This window comes from Heptranchias perlo, chromosome 5 (genome assembly GCF_035084215.1).
Source record: "Heptranchias perlo isolate sHepPer1 chromosome 5, sHepPer1.hap1, whole genome shotgun sequence".
NCBI classification, from domain to species: domain Eukaryota; kingdom Metazoa; phylum Chordata; class Chondrichthyes; order Hexanchiformes; family Hexanchidae; genus Heptranchias; species Heptranchias perlo.
This window is the reverse complement of record NC_090329.1, coordinates 51,301,740-51,320,612: the sequence shown is the minus strand read 5'-3', so window position 1 is coordinate 51,320,612 and position 18,873 is coordinate 51,301,740. Positions and strand designations below refer to the sequence as shown.

General features: G+C 40.5%; 1 protein-coding gene across 2 annotated transcripts; it reads left to right on the top strand.

Moving 5' to 3' along the window:
- The first annotated feature begins 6,375 nt into the window (after nt 1-6,375).
- Nucleotides 6,376-17,806, top strand: LOC137321750 (uncharacterized). Of its 2 annotated transcripts, XM_067984358.1 has the most exons (23): nt 6,376-6,469; nt 6,544-6,605; nt 6,690-6,782; nt 6,861-6,988; nt 8,138-8,284; nt 9,687-9,758; nt 9,834-10,001; nt 10,084-10,180; nt 10,857-11,080; nt 11,199-11,337; nt 11,413-11,621; nt 14,271-14,388; nt 14,459-14,664; nt 14,744-14,861; nt 14,942-15,108; nt 15,280-15,377; nt 15,454-15,569; nt 16,015-16,065; nt 16,140-16,329; nt 16,411-16,549; nt 16,710-16,800; nt 16,874-16,957; nt 17,686-17,806. In XM_067984358.1, exons 1-23 carry the CDS (start codon nt 6,453-6,455, stop codon nt 17,784-17,786), a joined length of 2,835 nt encoding a protein of 944 aa, XP_067840459.1. In that variant the 5' UTR covers nt 6,376-6,452; the 3' UTR covers nt 17,787-17,806. The 2 variants fall into 2 exon arrangements, with proteins under 2 accessions (XP_067840459.1, XP_067840458.1); XM_067984357.1 differs by having other exon boundaries at nt 6,421-6,605.
- Nucleotides 17,807-18,873: the final 1,067 nt, after the last annotated feature.

Here is an 18,873-nt window from a genome sequence, read left to right as displayed (position 1 = left end):
TTACCTCTTTTTGGAGACTACATTGCATATTTATATGTATGTTTCAAAGCTGTTCCTAGATAATTCAGCTCTTTCATTTTATGCTAGGAGCTAGCATATCTGATGCTCACTTTTTCTCCCCTTTGTGCTTCCTCATTCCCTCCTCCCCCTTTCTGTCTCTCTTTCTTCCCCCCCCCCCCCCCCCCCCAAAAAAAAAAAATTCCCAAATCTTCATTTAGTTATCTTCCACTTAAGTCTACAATCTAGATGCTAATAGGCTAGGATGTATTTCCAAAATTAAAATGTGAAATTTTCCTTTAATGTATTCTTCAAATGAAAGTTACTATTTTAATTTAAAATAAATCAACCTGTCAAACTTCTGTTTTCTTGAGTGTTGACCAATCCATCAGGGGTGTTTTGTCATTACAATAGCAACCTAAAGCTTCATGACTAAACCAGAGCTAGCTTCATTTCTAGATAGGAAATGTGCTTAATGACAGCTATGACTACCAGGTTCATATTAAATAATCCATGTTACAGGAGGGAGAAAAGGAATGGTTCCTCCTTGATAAACTGAGGTAGTGATGACCTGGTCCTAGTCTTCAAGAATTTAAAGTGTTAGTAAAAGCTTTGTCTTGAGGCATTCCTCCTTTTCCTGATCTTCCTGCATAAATTGATTTTGTGCTTGGAGAGGGAAAAAAAAAATAACAGGCTTCAAAACTTCTCATTAATCTGCCTGCTATGTTTCTATTGGACAAAAAAGGGCTGTTAGTTAACTACCACTTATGGGCAAACACTCGGTGCCTTCTTTAATCAAGCATGCTACAAGGGCTTCTGTGAGTCTCCAAACGACACCCTGTTTGAAGGGCCAAGGCAACTTCACCTCATGGCATACATAACCTCATATGGGGTGAGTCTCCATCACTTTCACACACCTGTAACATTACCTTCTCTCCCTCTAAGCAAAATGGCATACATTCAGCACCACAGAATGATACTGGAGATCTACCATCACTGAAAACTGAGTCCTCAAGGAAGAGGAGGGTAAGGTTGGATATAAGCTGGCAAGAGAAGGCTGAATAAGGCTCGCCATATGTCGTTTCAGCTTTTTGCTAAAGTATTGAACTACTTGCACTCACCCATTATTTCTTTAAGAGCAAATGTCACTGTGTACAGCTAAATGGACTCTTCTATCTTTCACAGCAGAGGGGGTGCTTTGGAGGGGGAAAAAAAAAGTCACTCGAATGACCACCTGGCTGCTTCCCGATCCACAGCTGCTGCCATGTGCTCACTAACTCTGTCCTGGCATCTTACCTGTACAAACACCAGCATAGAGACATTCACTCATAAAGAATTAGACAGTCAGAAGGGTTGTCACTGAATGCATCATTGAGCGCTAGTGAGAACCTGGGACTGCAAGAGAGGAGGGTGGGGTTGGAGAATTGACTACCCTTGGCTGAGGAACAATGGCTTTTGATCATCAATCTCACTTGGAGGTAATGGAGATGGTTTCCATGCATATGGTTGAGATGATGGATAAATGGAAGGTGTCCACTACCTGAATCTGCAACATATTGCAGGTGGGTTCTCATGACCTGCAGAACACCCTGGAGACTGACAGCCTGGGATATTGTTGCAGCATCAAGACCCATAAAAGACCCAAGGACATTGGTGCCTTCCAGAGTGGCAGCTGGCAGTATGTTGAACATGATACTTTCTCAGGCTTCCAACATGTGATTTGAGACTAGTCAGTCTGTGTTGACATTGACCAGTAGCATCTCAGAAACAGTGCCCAGTAACAGTGGGCTGCACGGAGTGGGTGCAGATGTCACTGTCTCTGGAGAGTGGTAATCTCCCCACCTCCATAAAGACTCCTCCAATCCTTTCATGAGGAAGTTTCAGAGATGGGTCCAAGCCCCCTTACTACTGCAAGTGCCCAGTGTGGGACAGCAGCTATCCTGAAATAAGAGTCACCACAGGTCTCTAAAGCTTTATATGGAAACCGTCCCAGTCACCCAACGTTCAATCTCATCTCACTCGGAGCATTTCATAGGATTAGAGATTACGAAGTAAGGTAGCTGGCACACAGTGTAGTTGTAGAAAGGGAGAATTAATTTTGTAGGTACTTCCATGTGAATGGGGCTGTTGAAAGTAAAGATACCTTTATCACATAGGTGGTGAATTTCCCCGGGGCTTCTCCTGCTCCACCACGGTAGTTTCAGCAGGATCGCCATTTAGGCGTGGTAAACGGGGTTTCTGCTGAACTTCCATCTCAGCTTCGGTGGTGGAGCAGGAGAAGACCTGAGGAAATTCACCCCCATAGAGTTGTGATTTAATTTCTGTTTCTACTTTCAACCTTTGGGAGCTGGCAGGGCAGGCTTGTGATGGACCTGAAAGGAACCTGACAGTTTTTTGTGAGAGCATTGCAAATGTGTTTTTTTTCTTTTATGGCAGATTTAAGGTCTTTAAGAATTTATTTTGCAGCCCCAAACATGGGTGGTAGTTCGGAGGAGAATTTTAAAACCATTCCATGACATAACAATGTAAACTTTAGTATGCAATTTCACACTATTTACTATAATCTGTAGTTCATGGTCTTCTACTTGTACGTGCAATCTGCTATACCAATGAAAAGAAACAAAAATCAATAAATCTTTTTCAGAAGGGAAGGCTGAATAAAAGTCAGACCATTGGGTGGTTGGGTTTGAGCTTGGATTGCTCAATGTTGATTGTGCTACCATGTGGTGCATTTTTACTTTTAGAGGATGTACTGCACATTTCACCTTGGATCAACTGTTTCTTCTCCCCATTAAATTCAATATTACGATATGAAAGCAAATATTCTTTATCAGTTCAATATCTTGATATTTTTTCAGGATTTGAAAAAGCTTCCACACCAGAATTCCTCTTCCAAGTATTCGAAGTTTGGGTACAGTGCAGCTATAAGGCTTAATGTATATATAATATTGAGCCAGAATGCTAGCAGCCATACCTGGACAGTCAATTCTGCTAAATAACTGGTCTTTATGACTTGTGTGGAAGCAAATGGTACAGTAGTCAAAATTATCACGTTGAGTGAAAACAAATCTGGTGCCCACAATTGGATCTCTTCCGCAACCATCACACTTTTTTTGATCACAGAAGAAAATAAAGTGCTGTTAGGTCTTACATGTGGTAACCAGTGCTGTTTCTGTAAATTCTTTAGGAACAGGGTTCACTATTAAAAGAATGTAATAAGGCAATGTTGCTTTAGGAAATTACCGCCAGCACTTGTGTACAAATAATACATAATTTTGCTTTTTTTTTCTCATTCTTGAACAATTATCAACAAGTTATTCTAGTGCCTTGTGCCCCTTACACATAGGTATCCTTATGGTCAACTGAACTGACTGAATGATATTATTCTAAGTAATAAGAGAATGTTGCTACAAGTGTAAAGGGCAAAAACTTCTTCATTTCTTAGCGAGAGCATTTGGTGCTGGACTGCGAAAACATTTTTTTTTGTCAGTAGTAAGGGACCTCTGATCCTTGCTGAACAGAGATTTGGAGAGATATCATCCAAAAGCCAGAGGCAGCTTTGCATACCCAAACTATTACTGCTCCCAGACAAAACAAACCCAATGAAGTCATGACCTGGGCTCATGCTTGGCAAGGCCATTTATGGAACAACAAAGATGCCAGTCCTTTCCAATCTCCCCCACAATTTTCTGTTCCGATTAGGTAGCCCTTTAAAAGTAGGCCAGCCTACTTATCTACAGAGACACAATACACAGTTCCACATCCCACTTGTCACCCTGATGCAATTTGAACACCCCACCAGCAACTATGGAAGGGAGGGCTTTACATTAGCACAAGAGATTTGTAAAACTTTTGCTTGAATCAACTTGACCAAGGTGGCTTCTAGTATCAAACACTTCTTAGAATTATAGATATTTTACAGCACAGAATCTAGCCATTCATCCCATCATGTCGGTATAAGCTTTCTGAGAGAGCTAAATACTTGATCACTTTTACTCACACCCTTTTAAATTTTTCTTTTTCCAATATTTATCCAATTCCTTTTTTAAAACTATTATGAATTCTGCTTCCAACACTTCCAAAAACAGAAACTTCTGGAAACACTCAGCCGGTTAGGCAGCATCTGTGAAGAGAACGGACAAGTTGCTGCTTTGGATGCTCAACAGGTCCAGAGCAGCAATCAACAAAAACACTGGGAAACTCATATTTTTCAGCCATGAAAGGAGAAGACTGAGAAGTAATCTTATAGAGTGATACAAAATAGTTAATGGAATAGGAAAGGTAAATCCAGTATATTAATTCAACTTAAATTGTGAGGGTAGGATAAGGGGAAACAGGGCCAAACTAGCAAAATGAAAATTTAAAACTAATGTCAAGAAGTTCTTAACACAAAGAGTGATTAATACATGGAATGGACTTGTGGGTCGCATACTGGAGCATAAACCCTGGAATCATTTAAGAAAATAATAGATGCTGCAATAGGAGGAGTGTACGGTTTTTCTGGATAGGTGAACTAAGATGGACTGAATGGGCCTCCTCATCTATTTTTATCTCATGCTCTAGTGATTATGTTACAATTCGCCTTCTGTTTGTGGCTGTACCAATGGGGCATGAGTTAGGGCAGAAGAGGGTATCCTTGGACACCCTGGACCCATCTGTCCAGTTTGCTTTCTCTTTGAAATAATGATAGCATGGTGGATTGTCTCAAATTAAGACATTATGACTGCTACTAGTGTAACAGCCGTTCAGTTACATACTTTTGTGAATATGGTCATAGATCTGCACATTGGCCGAATGGTATTCCTTTATATTAATGAAGACCACGGAATTCAGTGTAAGGGCCCAGATGGCCACATGTGTGCCATCAATAATGCCCTGTACTTTCAGGGACACAGAAATAGTGCCCTCTCTTGCTGCAGTTGGTTTTCCATTGGAAAAGTTATGAAAGACTTCGCTCTGGCAAATAATGCATCTGTCACCTGCCGAATGCATTAATGCACTGCTGATAGTCTGATTTGGTACATATACCAGAGGTGTCTTGGAATGGTATGTAGTCATAAACATTTAGGCCATTGGCAGAGTCACCAATCTTATTTGAAGAACTGCCTCCCTGGTGAAGTGCAGCTGTGAAGACAGATCTCCTCAGACACACCCCAGTAGTTATACGTGGGTCTGTGATCATGTTCCTTCTGTAGAATGGTTGGGGCAGTCCTTCTCACGTGTGAACAAACCTGCCTCTCAGAGCTTCATCTTCCTCCTCCAAAACAACACGAGAGGAATACAGAGTTATTCCCATGACCTAAAATTTGTAGCAGCAACTGTAATTGCAGCGGCCAGAAATTCAACTTCAAGAGGATGAGTTAAGAAAGAAGACAATAAGGAATAAGAGTGGGAGAATATGCACAGAAAGCAATGACAAAGACAAATGTTTAAGTGTGTCCACATCAAATAGTAAGGGATGGTGAATTCATTGAGTCATACAGCACAGGAGGCCGTTCAGCCCATCGTATCAGTGCCGCCTCTTTGAAAGAGTTATCCAATTACTCTCACACCCCTGCTTGTTCCCCATAGCCCTGCAAATTTTTCCTTTTCAAGCATTTATCGAATTAAAGATGAAAAACAACTTTTTTTCTGTTTATAAGGCATTAAAGATCTTAATGTGTATGCATTATATACGTGATGTGGAGATGCCGGTGATGGACTGGGGTTGACAAATGCAAACAATCTTACAACACCAAGTTATTGTCCAACAGTTTTATTTGAAAATCACAAGTTTTTGGAGGCTTCCTCCTTCGTCAGGTGAATGTCATTATATACGTGGTTGCCTAATGACAGAAAACGGCATGGGCAGGGACTCCGACACAACCTAATCTTTGCGGATTGTGTGAATCTTTAAAACTCTGAAAATTGACAAAAGTCAGTACGAAAGCTAATAGAAATGAGGTGGAATCGTCAGGAAGAACATTTGCAGGACATGGATGCAGAAGGCATTGATGGTGATCAAACTGATAAAACACTTGATTTTAAACCGTGCACATATTGATCTTCCGATATCTCAACTAAACCAGAGTGCAATATTTCATCACAAAATTAAAGTCATTAAGCCCAAGTTCAAAAAGAGAATTTAAGATTAAAAAGTCAGAAATGAAAGGGAACCTGAGAAGAGGTGTTTGGAGAGGTGATGAGTTTTGTGTTTCCCTCGATCATTTCAGTTGGTTGATTTTCTCCAACTGCTCACTGGGTTCGCTCGTGAAATTCCTCATCCCTGTGATTAGTTGACATTAACTGTGACTTCGGATTGGTCAGCAATAACTTTGTAAGTGTTTCACTTTCGGGGGACAAATACCATCAATTGTGAGGGAAGTGGTTGAAAAAGGTTAAAAGGCGATAGTTGTGACTCTTACGGGGTAACAGTTCCTATAGTTTGTAGTACAGTGTGTTTACTGTGCTGGAGGATGGGTGTTCTCGTGGGGTAAGCCGGTTACAAGTGCCCAAAGTAGTGATGTTTCATGTACGTTCCACGTTGAGTGTTTTTTTCTTTTCTAGGATAACGTTAGTCCTGACGGTGTTTATCACCAACACGTGGACGCAACGCTCGCCGCCTCCAGGTCAGAATGAGATTTGTTTTTAATAACCCGTGTATCTCTTGGTAGACGGACTCTGTCCCACTTCCCTTCTCCCTTTTTATGCAGGTCTCCTACAGAGTAGTTGCTTTGGACGTCTCTTCTGGATCCGGCTGGATGCCTCCTTCCTGCAGGACAAATCGTGGACTCTCGGGGTCACCGGTAAATCTCTTTAATCTTTGAAGATTAGATCCTGTTTTCCTATTCTGTCCCATTCTCATTACATCTTCCGATTGCTAGATCCAACCGGCAAAGTCTATCCGCTCACCTCTCCGTTCGCAACCGAATGTGGCTACACTGTATCCGAGGATCCGTTTGGTAACGTTGTGTTGCGTGCCTCGGTGTTGGCATGCCTGGTAGTAAACGAGGTAAGAGCCTGCGTACACTACGTGTTAATAACATTTTAGTGAGCGTTTCGAGACCGGTGGGCACTGCTCGATATGTGGTTGTATTTTAAACTCGCGCACATTTTGCTTTAAAGTTTGTTGGCAGTTGTTTTAGCCTCTTCCTTGTAAAAGGGGGCACTTGATCAGATTGACGGGTTATTGTGGCAAATGCCACTTCCTACTTCAAACGAAATAGGAATTCAACCTGCAGATAGTCATAGTGCTGCATGAACGGAAATAATAAGTAGTCGACTTGCTGTTCAATTCCCTAACAATACAATTTACAGTACATACGGGGGGAGGGGCTCTAAATTTTTACATTTAGCCCTCCCTATCTAGCTGCTGTAGAAGACTGACTCGACCTCTGACCAAGGCAGCTGATTAAAATGGCTGAAGAGATTTAATTCTATTAAGGTGGGAGAAGGCTTGTGCGGAGCATTGACATGTTGGACTGAATAGATGACAGCAACAAGCCAAAGTCTAGATACTTTCTTATTATGTGGGATTGTTGTCTGTTTTGGGACCATGTCTTAACAGTTTTTTCTCTGGGGAAAGACTGAAATGTTATGTGAAGGTGGTGGTTATACTGGGTGTAATGGGGCATTGTTATAACTTGAGCTGTAGGCATACCCGGTAAGTTGTCCTATTTCCTAAATGAAAATAGGATAAGGGTTTACCAGCAGAATGTTTGATTTTATCACTTTTAAAATGTTTGTAGGCAGCATAAATGGCAATATTTAATCCATTACCAATCTCCTGAGCCAGTTTGGGGATTTGTGACTGTCTGCACATCCATGCATTTAACTCACTGAGCTTTAGTCTTCTGCACAAGAAAACCTCCAGGTATTCTGAAGTGACATAAAGGGCAGTGAAAGCTGACTCTTTGGGCAACAAATGCTGACTGAACATGAAATGACTGACTTGTTTATGCTAATCTCTAGAGGAATCAGAATTCTGTTCTGATTTAACCAACCATTGCTCCTGATCAGTTTAAACACTATCCATGGTGGATATATTCTCTATGAAAAGGAAGAAAAGTCTTCTTCTGATTCCGGGGGGATTTATTTAGTGCTGTAATGCCTAATTTTATACTACAGATTTTTCAAAGCTCCAATTTGCTATTATTTCCAGGGTGATGACCTGTTTAGGCTGACTGTGCAAATTTGGATTGCTGCAATTGGCCACATGGAAAGAGCATCAACTTACTTCCATACCATGACTTGCTCATATTTCCCATGGCAAGTGAGAGAAATCCTTTGTGAACAAAACTATATGGAGGTATGCATTCTAGCTGAGGGGCAAGCACTCTAGGGCTAATATAGTTCACTCCTTGCTGATTTTAATTCAGCTCTTCACAAATTGCACTCCAGTGAACAGGCTTTTTTAAATGTCAAAAGCCATCTTCACTCAGACTAGTCTAATTGTGAGAGCTTTTCCACTTCATGCAAATATATAGTTGTAGTTTCTGGGCCTTGCATACTGTTGTTCCTTGAGCATCTTCACATGTAAGCTGTAGTGTCATCCTGGGATATTAACTATCATATCTTGATTTCCCCATATAACTAAAAATGCACGCACTAAGCTAAACAAACCTAAAGCACTTGTACACCTGAAATTTCACTTCTTTAGAAACTGTTTGAACATGTCAACAAATTGACAATTTAATTATTGGTTTAATGTCCATGTTCCTAGTACATTCCTACTATACATCTAGTGGAAGTATGGACATGTGCCTGGATCCTGATGCAGCAGGTGCTGGTGTGGGATCTAAACTGCTTGTCCCCATGCAGTCACCTGTTCAAGGGGTGTGGCTAGTGACAGGGCTCCCAGTTTCACCAGACTTGGCCAGGGATCCACTAGTACACCAGATAAGTGAACTAGTTGACCAGCTGGTCGAAGTGGGGCCTTCCTGGGACTCTACCTAGACCACTGTCTCTTTTTTTCAATCTCTTTATAAAGGGGCCACAAACTTAATTCTACCCCATTGGTTTTCCAGTCCCTCTGCCACGGGAGATGCCCATAATGGTACAGCTGACTAACAGAAAATGTGACGTAAGGAACCTTCCTACCAGATTTCCTAGAATGAAAGAGGGAATTGGTGAGGTTCCCAGCAGGTGTAGCTTGGCACTTGTGCAGGAGTTGAGGATCCATGGATGGTTGGGTCCTCTGTCTACTTGATTGCTCCCTTCTTTGTAAGAATCAACAGTCAGATGGCTTGTCGGCAGGGATCCTGATGGTTGCAGTGTTAATTGGCAAGGATTTTTTTTTTCGTTAAATTGTATTGACTTCTAATTCTGCATGTTAAATGCAGAATTCACTCATGGGGAGGAAGGTCTAGATGCTTCAGATGTTGGAAACCAGATGGTTCCTAATGTAACTTAAGCTATACATCTGAAGCATTTAAAGCTTGTGGCTGCTCATCTCTAACTGGTGTTTATAGAATCTATATAGTTTCATCCCAAATCCATAGACATATAGTAACTGGAAATCTTACTAAGAAATACACTAAATTCTTGGAGTTAACTTATTTGTGCAAATTTTGTGACATTACTTGGTGATAAAATGTATAATTTGGTGCTTGAGCTGTCATTACCAGTAAAATGAGTAAGTACGCTATGGAGTTTCCATATCAGTAAGCTGGAAGAAATTAACTGCACTCTCTCTCCTTGGCATTGGATAGGTTTCAGTACAAAGAATAATACCAGGAATTGAAAATGACTATAATGAAGACTGGGTGGCAGCTGTTCCATTGGTAAGTTGCTTGTCCTGCTTTTGGTTCAGAGAATCTAATTGCATTTGTTAACATTGAAATATGGTTTTGTTTCAGGCCCAAGAAGCTGAAAACTCAGTTTGGCAAGTTGTATTCCACCTTCCTGAAGGAACTAAAACCATGACTGTGAATGAAACATTGGGGGCTCATTACAGAATTGATACAACAGTTTCTCGGCTATTATTGAGGGCACCCTATAATGCAACTGAAGCTGAGCAGTTAATGGTGGGTACTGAGAAATGGCTCAATCTAAAGTGCTACCTTTTGCATTCTAATAATGTATATCCTATTGCAATAATATCTATAGGTAGAAAACGTGCCAATATCCAGCATCCGATCAACCACATTCTACAAACAAGAATGGATGATCATCTTGATTGACACAGCTGTGGCCTGTCCTACGGGTGAGCTTTTTGGGTCAGTTGGGTGGTGTTTGTTTCTAAACCAAGCTATTGTAAAATCCACGTGTGTTTACCCGTATGTGAACACTAAATTTGCACCCCTTGTTCCACCCCCAAAAGAAACCCTCCCTGGTTTTATTTCCCACAAATCTACCTTGCTTTAAAACCTTGATTCTTGGATGCCTTTTTTGTATGCCATGAGCGTGACTTCATTTTGGGATTTGACTGAATATGGAGGTCTTGCCAAGCTAAAGTTGGCATCCACAAGAACACCCACCACCCCCGACCTTGTATTAATGTCAATGAATTGGGATCAATGCTACTTGTATCTTAACTGATGTCTGCAATCTCCTAGTATTTTTAAGATCAGTTTCAAGAGTCATGCTGTAATATGATTTGAAAAGCTTGTTTTGAGTTTCTGGCTATTTTAAGCATTCTTTTAATTAATTACAAAGGAAGCAGCTTTAAGGCTGTGAAGGTCATTTGAAGACTAATCATGCATTCTGATTAATATTGGGCCTGAACACAACAGTAACTTATTGTAAAGGCACATCATGAAGTGCATTTAAGGCCCAGTGGAAGGATGGTTAGGATTGAGTTTGCAGCTATAATTAATTCCACAATAGCTATTTGATAAGTTGAGAAACACATGCTGATATTATCTCCTCTATACTGACAGATGGCATTACCTTCACTGAGAATAAAATCACCTGGAGAATTCCAAGAAGAATCCCTTCCCTTAGTTTCCCAGAAGAACAGTTCTATGATGATTCTATTGTTATGGGAGTCAACAATGTTGTCCTGAAACCGGATACAATAGCTGAGATGAATTATACATTATCATACAATGATACAAACATTGTTGTTACTATTCCCATTGGAGCAGAAGGTGGTTATTACAAGGTTTGTAAGCAGTATTGTCAATGGGATTAATTGAATAAATTGTAATTCACAGGAATATTCTATTTGTTGCAGCAGTGGTGAGGGCTACTTAATAACCAGATACTAATTTGTGTTTCAGAGCCATATAGCTCATGGACAATATGGCATTTTGTACTACATAGAATTATTTGTAGAACATCAATGGAAGCTAACAAAGTACACAGTGATCCATCCAGTTGCCACACCCTTCATGCTTCAGCCACCAATTGTGACCAATAGTAAGTAACATAGGAGATAACTACATTTTTTAAGTAGAGTAATACTTTGGGTAACTTTTTTTCTTTTTTCTTCAGATACCATTCCAGCAAAGCGAGTGTTCAATATTACTTTAGAAAGCTTCCTTCCTGATGTCAAGCTTGTAACTCTAACTGTAGGAACACAGATGGTCACAGTGGATCAGGCAGACCAAATGGGATTCAAAATCTATGAAACTATATTGCCTAACAACACTAAAGCCTACATATTGGAAGTTCCCTTTGAGAATGTAAATGTGAAGCAAGAGGTAAAGTGGCTAGTGTAATCTTTGTGCTGAAATTTTGGTTTTAAGCCAATGAGTATCCTATAATGTACTAGATAATTTATCTATCTAGTTTTAACTGACTGCTTCATCCCTTTCCTATCCTGTTGCAGAAACTATGGTGTCACTAGTTTGACGTCACAATAAAATGGGCTGGTTATTAAGATCCCAAATTTATTTGGTCATTGCTCAAGTGAAGTGATCAGAACTAGATCAAACAAGTGACGCCTGTGCAGAAGTATTGGTTGAACTGATTTTACAGTAATTATCCACAAACAATATTGACTAGTTTAAATATTTTAACCTGAGCTGCAAAATCTAACTTTCATAAGCTGTTAATTTAAATCCACTTGGCAAAAGGAACATCATGGGCTCTTGAGGGACATAATTGGTCCAACAGCCAGCTTGGATAGAGCAATAGCCTGAGCTGTTGTAGTCTTAGAGCAGTGAGGTTTTTTGCTGGTTTATTAATCATACTCTAGCCTGAAGTCTTGGGTTTTTGCCTTCAATGACTTTGGGGAGGTGACAATAAGATTTTTAAGAAAGAGAGGGAAACTGGGGCATTATAGACCAGTTAGCCTAACATCTGTGGGGGAAAATGCTGGAGTCCATATGGATAGGGTGACTGAATAACTGAAAATTCAAGGTGATCAGAGAGCCAGCATGGATTTGTGAAAGGTAGGTCATGCCTGACAAACCTGATTGAATTTTTTGAAGAGGTGGTGAAAGTAATGGACAGGGGATGTCAATGGATGTTATTTATATGGACTTCCAGAAGGCATTTGATAAGGTCCCACATAAGAGACTGTTAGCTAAGATAGAAGCCCATGGAATCGAAGGACAAGTACGGACTTGGTTAGGAAATTGGCTGAGGGAAAGGCGACAGAGGGTAGGGATAATGGGAAGGTACTCACATTGGCAGGATGTGACTAGTGGAGTCCCGCAGGGAAATGTCTTGGGGCCTCAATTATTCACTCTTCACAACTTAGATGAAGGCATAGGAAGTCTCATATCTACGTTTACTGATGACCAAGATTGGTGACATTGTAAGCAATGAAGATGAAAACATAAAATTACAAAGGGATATTGATAGATTAGGTGAATGAATTCCATTTGCCACAGTTTTGCCCAATGTAGACAAATGTGAGGTCATCCACTTTTGCTCAAAAAAGGATAGAACAGGGTACTTTGTAAATGGTAAAGTTTAAAAACAGTGACTGTCCAAAGGGACTTAGGGGTTCAGGTACATAGATCATTGAAGTGTCATGAACAGGGGCAGAAAATAATCAAGCAGGCAAATGGAATGTTGGCCTTTATATCTGGAGTACAAGGGGGCAGAAGTTATGCTGCAGCTATACAAAACCCTGGTTAGACCGCACCTTGAGTACTGTAAGCAGTTCTGGGCACCGTACCTTCAGAAGGACATATTGGGCTTGAAGGGAGTGCAATGTAGGTTTACTAGAATGATACCCGGACTTCAAGGGTTAAGTTACGAGGAGAGATTACACAAATTGAGGTTGTATTCTCTGGCGTTTCGAAAGTTAAGGGGTGATCTGATCAAAGTTTATAAGATATTAAAGGGAACTGATAGGGTGGATAGAGAGAAACTAGTTCCACTGGTTGGGGATTTTAGGAGTAGGGGGCACAGTCTTAGAGCCAGACCTTTCAGGAGCGAGATTAGAAAACATTTCTACACACAAAGGGTGGTAGAGGTTTGGAACTCTCTTCCGCAAATGGCGATTGATACTCGCTCAATTGCTAAATTTAAATCTGAGATAGATAGCTTTTTGGCAACGAAAGGTATTAAGGGATATGGGCCAAAGGCAGGTATATGGAGTTAAATCACAGATCAGCCATGATCTTATCAAATGGCCTACTTGTGTTCCTATGAGTTGATTCAGAATACTTCAATGGTGTTAGCTGCTGATGAAATACTTGAGCCACTCTGGTATCATTGGTCTAATGCCCATCATCAAGTTGCAAGCAGTCGTGGTTGTAACTAGAATAGTACTGCTTGTATGTTTCCAGTTCACTACAAATCTACTTATGTAGAACTGAACTCTTAATGCTTCTGCCCATTTTTTTCCTTGCACAGCTCTAGGACAACAGCATTTTTTTTAAGGCTGGTATTTGTCAACTTCCTTCACCTGAAGGGGTTCAGATTGTGTTAATTCAACAGCTGTTTGGGTACACCTTCTCTTTTTTTTTTCTCTTTTTTCCCCCCCCCCCCACCCAAACCAGGATTTTAAATGGATTGCCCGCTCTAGGGTTTATTCTGCATTCTTTCAAACAATTTGGGTGATGGTGGAAACTAAATGTCCAGAATGTAAATCAATAGCATTTATTCCCAGTCTAAGGAAGACTTCTTCCTGGTAGGAAGAATATGGGGTTTTGGAAGCGAAATCATCCTACAATCACTTTGAAGGGGAGAGCAGGACTTGTAGAATAATAACCTAGATAGTTCTAATGCAATGGAGCATATGTATTTCTCAACATGAGGTAGGAGTCAATTGTCTTCACGCTATCATGTGCCCAGAGGGAGGAGAAAATGACTTTCAGAATAGCATCCAGCTACTATAGAACATACAAGTTCTCTTATTCTGAGCTACAAAGTGGCCACTATTTCTCTTCCAGCATCTACATTCTGACATCAGACGCTACACACTGAATGTTATCTACACTTTCAACATCATTCCAGAAAATGAACTCTTTATCCAGGATGTTGAGATAATGTGTGAAGTGGCAGATATTGGTGAGTAGTCACAAATTCTTTGTATGAACAGAATAGTACAGACAACTAAGTGCCTTTTTTCCCCTTCTAGTATTGCCCAAGGCCACTGGATTCTGTGACAAAAAGACCATGTATCTACTAGTAACTCATGGGAACTTGGTGCATTACTGGCTTCCATTCATTGGTAAAATGCTGGTGACACCACAATCTGCACATGATTATGGGTACCTCATTGTGGATAATACAACCCATATTTTGTTTGGTGTCCCTCTCTCTGCAATGGGTGTGATTTATGAGGTATGTGATGCATGTCACCTTTTTCTTATTTGCCAGCTTTTACATTTGTATAAAGTAACTGCAGCTCCACTTTCTTTAGGAACTGAGCCTTCGTGGAATTGTAGCTCGGCTCAACCTGACACTGAAAGACAAAAGTACATTAAGGATTGAGATCCATTTCTCAGTATCCTGCAGTTTTCCTGCTGTAGATCTTGCAGGTAAGCTTTACAATGTAGGCAGAATCTGGATCAAAAGATTAACCTATAATTGAAGTAAACTACTTTGCATTTTGTTGTAGTATGCTTTCCCAATGGAACCATGGTGGTCACTGCAGTTGTGGATACACTACCTGACCTAGATCCTAGTAAGTTGGTACTGAGGGATGGAAAATGTCAGCCAAGGGAATTTGATCACAATAAAGCCCTCTTCCAATTTCATGTTGACAGCTGTGGTACCACAAGAACAGTAAGTCTTGGGTTCACTGATACTTACGATTTAAAGTATAGCAAATACAACCCCTTCCGGCAACCCCCCCCCCCCGCCCCCCAAAAAAACCTTTGCTAGTCCTTTACTTGCAAATTAACATGTATTCTGGCATGCATAGCTTTGTGGTTGTAATCACATGATGCTGTTTAGATTAAAGGAAACTACTTGATCTATGAGAATGAAGTTTCATACCCAAGAGAGCTGATCCCTGTTGACTTCCCAGTGATAACCAGAGACCCAGATTATCAGTAGGTACAGCTGTGCAAAATAGATAGCTGTAGACTTGTGGGAGTGGTGATGAGCTTGCTTTATTTTTCCCGATAGGTTAACTGTCTCTTGTCGGTACCAAATAAACAATACGTTGGCCCTTGGGTTTGTGAAGGGATACCAGAAAGGCACTGGTCACAATTCTACAGCCAATAGATTGCAAATAGTGAGGGGTAAGTTTGCACTGAATCTCCTGTTGGTTTGAATTCTGTTAACTAATATGGAACATATGTTTTCAACTTAGCCTTGTTGAAAGTAAGTGCCCATAGTCCACATTTTTAAAATGCATGCACGTGTCTACCTAATGAATTTGGATTAAATAACTGTTCTCAATTAGTGGGGGCTTAAAAAAGGACAGTATTTGTCTTTGTACACTTATGAAGACCTTGCTAATTATCTACTGTAGAATGCCCTGAAAGCCACTCAGTGCATGAACTGTTCAGGGACTTGAGTTCCTCACTTGGCTTGCTATTGTATTCTGAAACTGATATCCTTGGAACATGGACACTCTTGTATTCAGGCATTGTAAACTGGGCAAGAGATGGGTTAAGTCTTCATCTGACTGGTCTTGGCATAAGAATTTTATGTCGCAACTACAGCATCTTTTTTTAATTTTAGGGCACAAGAAGCCAAGGCACACTTTGAACCTACATTCAAGGATTTACAAAAGTAAGCTGGACAGACATTACATTTTGGTCTATTCATCCCCTGTACAAAAAGCTAATACATTTCTGTCTCTACAGGTGCAGATTATTTGGATTTCTACAAAGATGATGAATACCCAGTGGTGGTGAATTGGACAGAATCCCTTTATTTTGAAGTTGAGCTACTAAACCACAAGGATCCTCAAATGGACTTATTGTTGGATCATTGCTGGATGACTACAACTCCTGATCACAACAGCCCACCAGAGTGGCATATTATTCAGGCTGGGTGGGTAATGAAGCGTACATGTCTAGCTATTGCTTCTACTATTTTTTTTTTTTGGTCTAAACTCCATGTCTGTCTAAACAGTTGTGAGAATAAAGAAGAGATGTTCGTGGCTGTCTTCCACCCAGTACCAAACCGTATCCAAGATTCCCAGCATCTGAAAAGATTTGAAGTAAAAACACTGAAACTGTCTCCTGCAGAACAAACAGTCTTGCCAAAGAAAGTAAGTCTAGGGGTTGCAAACTAAATGTCACAAGGCGTTCTTGAGCCTCAAACCATTTCACCCACTAGCTTACAAATGACATCATCCAGTTGCTTCATTTGAACATGATCTAGCATTAATGTTAAATACTTCAGGTTATTAACAATAACTATATTTGCAGGTATACTTTCACTGCAGTGTTGGGATTTGTGCTAATAAGCAACAAGCTACCAACTATTCTTGCAATGGGCAATGCATTCCTGGAAAACTAGGTAAGACATAGTGCATTTGTAATTAATTTGAATGTGAATATTCTGCCTTGGACTAATGCTTAAATTCTTACAGGTCAGGATAGTCTCCAAGATTATGTATCTCTTGGAGAAGTGTGGCTTTTTGCTGGAACATTGGAACAAGCAAAGAATGGACAAGGTGAGTTAACACTGCTTTTAAAGGCACCTGTAATATTGTTAACTCATGATTCTCGTCATTTGCCAGGTCACTGCCCAAACTGGTGTAATGGGTACCTTTTTTTGATAATTGATAACTAAACCATTCTGACTTGTGCTCTTGCATTTAACATTCTATGAGCATGGCTATTGTATCCTTTCAAGTGCTTGCTTGATTATCTTGATGGGGAGATGCCGGTGATGGACTGGGGTTGACAAATGTAAGGAATCTTACAACACCAGGTTATAGTCCAACAGTTTTATTTGAAAATCACAAGCTTTTGGAGGCTTGATTATCTTGCTCACAGCTTATTGGAAAGGAACCATCCAGCCCTGTCCTACTCTACTCAGCAGGATTGTTAAACTAAATTGACTAGTCAGAAAAGGCCACTGTCTTTCAACAAACCCAATGTTTGATGCTGACCAGTCAGCTTCTGTACCTTCATCAAATCACTATTGACTGGTGACAAGCAATCACCAGGTGTGAATACAGCTGGTTCCTCCTGTTTGGATGTGATATTGCAGTGGCTGTGCATGCTTTCCACAGGAGCCACTGGTGAGATGTTGGGAGTGCTGGGTTTTTCTTTCCAGCCCAGTGTTGGTGGTCCCTGTATACGTTAACACTCTCCCAGCTGAGACCCTAGAGAACTGCCAATTGTGACCTTTAAGTATCATGGAGGAAAATGTCAAATCAACCTTCTTGTTTTTCAGGTGGAACAATGCACTCTTATTGGCTGTGGGTGCTGGGAAGCTGTTCAGTAATCTTTTTAATTCTTGTACTAATTCTTGTGAAAATGCACATGTACCACTGAATAAATAAATGAAATTTGAACTGGCTTAGCGTATATTCTGTTGCATGAGTTTAAAAAGGCCTGTTTTGACACCCCCTGTTGAGGTTAAGTACCACTCAATCTGTTAATGTATTATGCATTATGGAATATGGATGTCTCTGGCCCATAAACCCACATCTTTGAGTTGAATGAAGTGAGTATGTCAGTAATTCTAAATCTTTTCTGGGGTGAGGTGCTGAAAAGAACTAATCTGTCCAGGGAAGTGTCTTGCTGATCTCAGCATGCTTTGCCTGAGGGAATACATGCTCTACTGCCAAAGCCTTCAGACATGCCCTCAAGTACTGTAACATTTTAACCAGGAAGTAGACACTTTGCATCAGCAGTGCAAACAAACAATCCTGCTAGAAAGCAAGTCTACCATTTCCTGACCTTGCCAGGAGTTCCCCCTACCCCCTACCATATTAAATCTTTAAATGTGGAAAGCAGTGAGGACAGGAGTGTTCTTGGCTTAATAGTCACTACAGGAAAGCTAGTTGACTAAGGACTGGCCCATGGCTAACTTCACTTGGTAGGGGTGCATGATCAAATGCTATTTTTCACACCTACCTATTAAGTAATGAGCTACATTTTGAATTATAATGTGAAATTTAAATGTTACACTTTAAGGTGCAGTTCTCTACCAGATGCTCTGTTGCTTGTTCTGAAATTGGTCTGAGTTTCTGTAGTGTATTTCGATCCTAGTGTATGATTCCAGAATAAATTAGTTTAATGGTTCTGTCATGTAAATTTGTGGGATACACTAGTTTCTATTTTGGTATGAGTCACTGATCACATTTTTGCAATCTGTTAACCTCTTGTCATTTCAAATACATGTGGAAACTAATATCACCCAGCTGATGCTAACCAATGGCTGCTATGGTGTTATCTGCAGACTCTCACCATTCGTTGTTGAACACTCTTGTCAATGAACGATTTCTAGTCTAGACAAGTGGGGTTTTTTTGTGGGGGGGGAGGAGAAAGCTTGATGCATAAATAGCCACCCCCAAAAAAATCAGCCACTTCGTGCAATGCTGCTGACCTTCCCTCCCTGAAGCCTCCAGCTTGAGTG

Coding starts and splice junctions, on each gene's coding strand:
- LOC137321750 (XM_067984357.1), top strand. CDS start 6,500: ATGTTTCATGTACGTTCCACGTTGAGTGTTTTTTTCTTTTCTAGGATA. Junction 6,783..6,860: donor GTGGACTCTCGGGGTCACCG/GTAAATCTCTTT, acceptor TCCGATTGCTAG/ATCCAACCGGCAAAGTCTAT. Junction 11,338..11,412: donor GCCACCAATTGTGACCAATA/GTAAGTAACATA, acceptor TTTTTTCTTCAG/ATACCATTCCAGCAAAGCGA.